Genomic DNA, 4,519 nt, shown 5'->3' on the forward strand with positions numbered 1-4,519 from the left:
TTTCTTCATGGAAAATGCAAACCCTTTTACTTTTTTTTTAAACTTGTTTTGGAATATGTGGTGTTAGAGTGCCAAAGTGAAATTACCCTTCTATGTAGAATTTCCCTTTTCTTTAAATGTTTTGGAATGCCAACGTGAGCCTTCACCTTGTTTTGATGTTTATAAGCTTTGTTTTATCCCCTCTAAAATTTCCCAAGTCATTGGAGGTCACTAAAACTGACTGAAAGGCTTGAGCATAACAGGCCAAGAGCTTGGGCATATATGTATACAGCACCTACATTGCGAGCTTTGCTATTTATGCATACTAGATATGGGTCCATGCGTCACGGGCCTCATACACTTAGTGCTGGCATGAGGTACTCTCACTCTTCAGAGGCTGCGACCTCTCCAAGAGTCCGAGAACTAGAGTCGATCTTGTTTCCCATCCTGATGTATGCGGTGCCACTAACCTTCGTAAGGCTGCTCTCAACCAAAGTCCGTTGCCGGTTGCCATGCTTTTATCTCTGTCCACCCGTACTCTTTAACTCTTAGAAGCCGTGAGCTCTAAGACTATGAGAACTAGAGTTAATCTTGTTTCCCATCCTCATTCGTCGTCGACGTTCTTGAGCATGGGAAACCTTCCTGAGGATGCTCTCTCGACCAAAGTTCGTCGTTGCGCTTTTATCTTCATGATGACTGCCGGTAGCCTCTCTCTCAACTTAATTATCACTAAGAATTAAGATGCGGTAGGTAAACGCCATGCAAATCAGCACCAAGACAGCCCACCATTTTGAGTATTCCACATACATATCAAACCTGGTCTTCAGTATCTCCTCCCCTCTCAAGGGTGGGCCTCCTACCACATTGTTCTCAAAGACCAAACCTCAAAAATCATTGTTGTAGAAAGCCTGGTTCCACATTACAGGCAATGTCATTGTGAGACCCAATTGAAGTCAGCCTCTTCCACACACACAAACACCATATTTTCTCTATCCAAGAAGACACTACAAAAGCTATAGAGCTACATTACCCTGGTTGCCCATGTATGGAATGACATATATGAAAGGGGGTATTGCCAAACTGGCTTGGGCAATTTCCTTAGTAGCTGGAAAAACCCTCCATTCAAGAGGTACATACCCTAGCACAAAATTTAGAACTCCACATTAGTACCCTTGGCCTAAACTATGATTATAGTTTTCCTTTAGTAAATATTTTCTTTTTCTCTGGTTACTGAGAATTACCATGATACCACATCCTGCAATCATTCCAGTGAGGAAATCCGGTGCCACGTTTGCAACCGCCATAAGTAGCCCCTCCTCAACAGAAAGGGTGGCTAAGAAAGTGACCAAAAAGCATATGAAGTGGTCGAAACCCGGATGCAAGGAAGTCATTGTGTACAGGATGGTTCCTCGGATGATAGCCAGCAAGAGTACAAACGGAAAGGCAGATAAAAAATTTGCCATCACAAAGACTGCCACACCATAGTGCTCATTCAACCGCTCCCGCATAAATATCTTGAATTACAAGAAAATTAAGTTAACATTTGTTCAACCCAAAAGCAAAAAGTGTTAAGGCACTAATTAGAAATGGTACCTTCATATCCTCAATGAACGATGGAAAGCTTACAACCCCCATAAAAGTCAAGAAGGCGGTCACGAAAATAAACAGGCCACCTCTCGCCTACACTTCAGAAAAATTAATTCATGAGTGTAATACCTGAAAAATAACTGCATTAAGATCGTAAATGGGAGTCTGAGCTTTGTGTGAATTTGTGAGTGTTTCACTACCCAGTTCGTCGTCTTTTGTCTGGCACACACATGAAAAGCACATGCCTTGGTCTTCATCAGCAAGATGTCAAGAGAGACTTGAATCACACGGCAGGTTCCTCTGATAGACAGAAATAATACCTCTTCAAAATCTGAATTGATAACCCATAAGAAATGGTCCGAGGGATTCCAGTAAGGAGGGCAAGAAAATCCAGCATCATTAAAAAAATGCAACATACCATTTTGAATGACTCTCCTGGCAACGACACACTTTCATTTCTTTCATGTTTAGGGCTTTACCTCTTGTGCTTTCAATCGTTCACCAAAGTAGACTGGTTGTCCACAAGAGAGCAGGCACAAGTGATGAAAGAGCTCAAAAACCTCACTACTTGGTTGATGAATTGAGATGAGTAATGTTCTTCCAGACTTGGCGAGCAATTGGAGCCTCTTGACAACATGGAATGCGGCAGCACTGACAAATTCATAAAGCAGCTTCAGAACACTAGACAGTTTTTCTAGCCATATATGGAAAAGATGCTTTGGCCAAATATGAATGCTAGCAATGCGAACGCAACTTCATCTTGATAATCAGCGAGTTTACCTCAGAGGGATCGCAAATGCTTTTGCATCTAGCTCATTGCTGGTGCTTCTTGCAGACCCATTTCACATATAGTGTTTTGCACTCTTCGCTGCTTCTCAAATGAAGTCATGCTGTCAGGAAGTTGTAGATGGGCCAAATATACTAGTGTCTCATATGTGGTCAATGTCGCAATGAGAAAGTCATCTTGAGTTACATAGGCCTATTCCAACGCATTCAAGCACCATTGTAAGATGGCATGACTGAAGCAATGCCTCAATAAAGCTAAGGCAATCAAGATTTCTGTAAGCAAGAGATGCCCGCTTATAGAGTTGCCATATGATAATTGTTGTCGTTGGCCATTGGTGAGAATCTCCCCAGAGTCGACCACTGCGGTGCCAAGGCGGCCTGCATGTCACATGAATACACTTATTGTTATTGTGAGTATCACACACATAACCACATACACCAACAGCCAAACCATGCATATGCCCATTTTATAATAGTCACACAAAGCTAATTTTCACATCTTCAATCGGCTCTATTCTCCTCTCAAACATTCTTACATATGCCTATTCTGCTGACCCTTTCATTCTCCACACAAATACACAATACACCAAGAAGAGAGAGCCCTCACAAATACCTGCGAGAGCGGTGAGAAGAGTAGTTTTGCCACATCCAGAATCTGCATAGCCGCTCACATTCTGCAGCAAGTAGCGAGACTGCCCATGGCTGCCTCCAACTGGGACTTTGACGCTTAAATCTTTCCAGGTCAGGAAAATGCTCTTCGAAAAGGAGGTGTCCATTACCATTCAAAACTCAGTATCTGTTAAGCTTTGAAGCTTAGCTTGACTCAAATCGCTACCATGACGAAAATGCAACGTTCAGCAGCCTGGGTCAAGGGTGCGCTATCATGTAACAGACGTAGAAGAGAGGCGACTCGGGAGTCGGGAGTCTGGAAGTGCCAAGGGAGAGAGACTAAGAGTGCGTGTGAAATGCAAAGAGAGAGAGATGTAGTGCGCACATGTGCGCACACGTTCTTTCAAAAAGTGATGTGAACGTTTCGATCGAAAAGTAAAGTTCGCGCACATGTTCCACGTTTGTTCGAACTACGAATGATTTTTATCCGTTTGTGTTTCGTGCATATGCATTTCGATCGAACAGTCGGATCAACCCAAAATACAACATTGTCAAAAGAATTCCACACATAATCAACGTAACATATAGACACATTTGTCCCTACAAATAAGTACTTTCAATTACCATGGTAAAAGAATTTTGTTGGAAAAAAACATCGCGTCACAACACAACATGAAAGTATGTGTGACGTGCAAGAAATAAAAGCAGCTACATGTTAAATAATTGATACAAATTGTCATAAATATCGATGACGATAATAAAATAATGTGAATCAACCACTGAATACAAAATACAATAATCTCAATATGGTAGCTGCCCATCATAATGTCCTCCAACAAAAAACTTATCAAGCGAGATGTTCTCTTGTGAAAGAGGAACATACTCCTCAAGATCATCATGGAGACCTGTTTGCAATGTTGTTTGGTGGATTGTCCAACTAGGTAGAGAGGAGGTGGACTTCCGCCCTTGCCTCGCTCTACGCAAGCCCGCAGTAACAATGATTGGTGGTGTCGACATCCTAGTGTAGTGGTGTAGTCACAAAATCATCGACAAACGTTGATTAATTTTGATATGAAATTTTTGATCGAATGCATATCCGATTATGTGTGTGTGCAAACGATTGTGTATGTTTTTGCTGGTGTGTGTGTGAACGTACTAATATTTTGCTAAAGTTTAACATAAAGAGAGTGTTCAATTCCATCTTCCAAAGCATTTACACAGTTCTGTGTAAACTGAATTTCTATGTAAATTGAATGAAAAAAGCAAAGGTTTGAAGAATCACCATCGTTTTCAAAAGTAAGCCTTTCTTTTTGTATTTGATTTGAGAGTTCTCACAGGCTTGCTACAAACAAATTATTCTCAAAAGCCTTGTGCTTCCTTCCTGTGCGCATGCTTCGTTATGTGTGTGTGTGTGTTGTTGTTTGGGGGGGGGGGGGGGGAGAGAGGAATACCTGGTTTAGGGGGCTTCCTGCGTTACTTCACAGTGCGCTGAGAGCTCCTATCGTCGCATGCGTTCTAAACGAGCGACTCCTGGAGAGCCACAAGGTTTCGCTCGTTG

The 4,519-nt window shown here is 42.1% G+C and overlaps 1 protein-coding gene across 1 annotated transcript; it reads right to left on the reverse strand.

The window, feature by feature from the left end:
• Nucleotides 1-205: 205 nt before the first annotated feature.
• LOC147442199 (ABC transporter G family member 15-like) lies at nucleotides 206-3,297 on the reverse strand. Its single transcript, XM_086528462.1, has 10 exons — nucleotides 2,966-3,297; nucleotides 2,568-2,730; nucleotides 2,347-2,385; nucleotides 2,127-2,217; nucleotides 2,046-2,053; nucleotides 1,767-1,866; nucleotides 1,573-1,659; nucleotides 1,221-1,493; nucleotides 1,010-1,117; nucleotides 206-887 (listed from the first exon to the last, which is right to left on the reverse strand). The coding sequence occupies exons 1-10, from the start codon at nucleotides 3,132-3,134 to the stop codon at nucleotides 864-866; spliced, it is 1,062 nt and encodes a 353-aa protein (XP_086384588.1). The 5' UTR covers nucleotides 3,135-3,297; the 3' UTR covers nucleotides 206-863.
• Between the last annotated feature and the right edge of the window lie 1,222 nt (nucleotides 3,298-4,519).

The sequence above is a fragment of the Adiantum capillus-veneris genome, chromosome 14, assembly GCF_014529385.1.
Source record: "Adiantum capillus-veneris isolate H3 chromosome 14, ASM1452938v2, whole genome shotgun sequence".
NCBI classification, from domain to species: domain Eukaryota; kingdom Viridiplantae; phylum Streptophyta; class Polypodiopsida; order Polypodiales; family Pteridaceae; genus Adiantum; species Adiantum capillus-veneris.

Coding starts and splice junctions, on each gene's coding strand:
- LOC147442199 (XM_086528462.1), bottom strand. CDS start 3,134: ATGGTAATGGACACCTCCTTTTCGAAGAGCATTTTCCTGACCTGGAAA. Junction 2,386..2,567: donor AGTCATGCCATCTTACAATG/GTGCTTGAATGC, acceptor AAGAAGCACCAG/CAATGAGCTAGATGCAAAAG. Junction 888..1,009: donor TCCATACATGGGCAACCAGG/GTAATGTAGCTC, acceptor ATGTGGAACCAG/GCTTTCTACAACAATGATTT.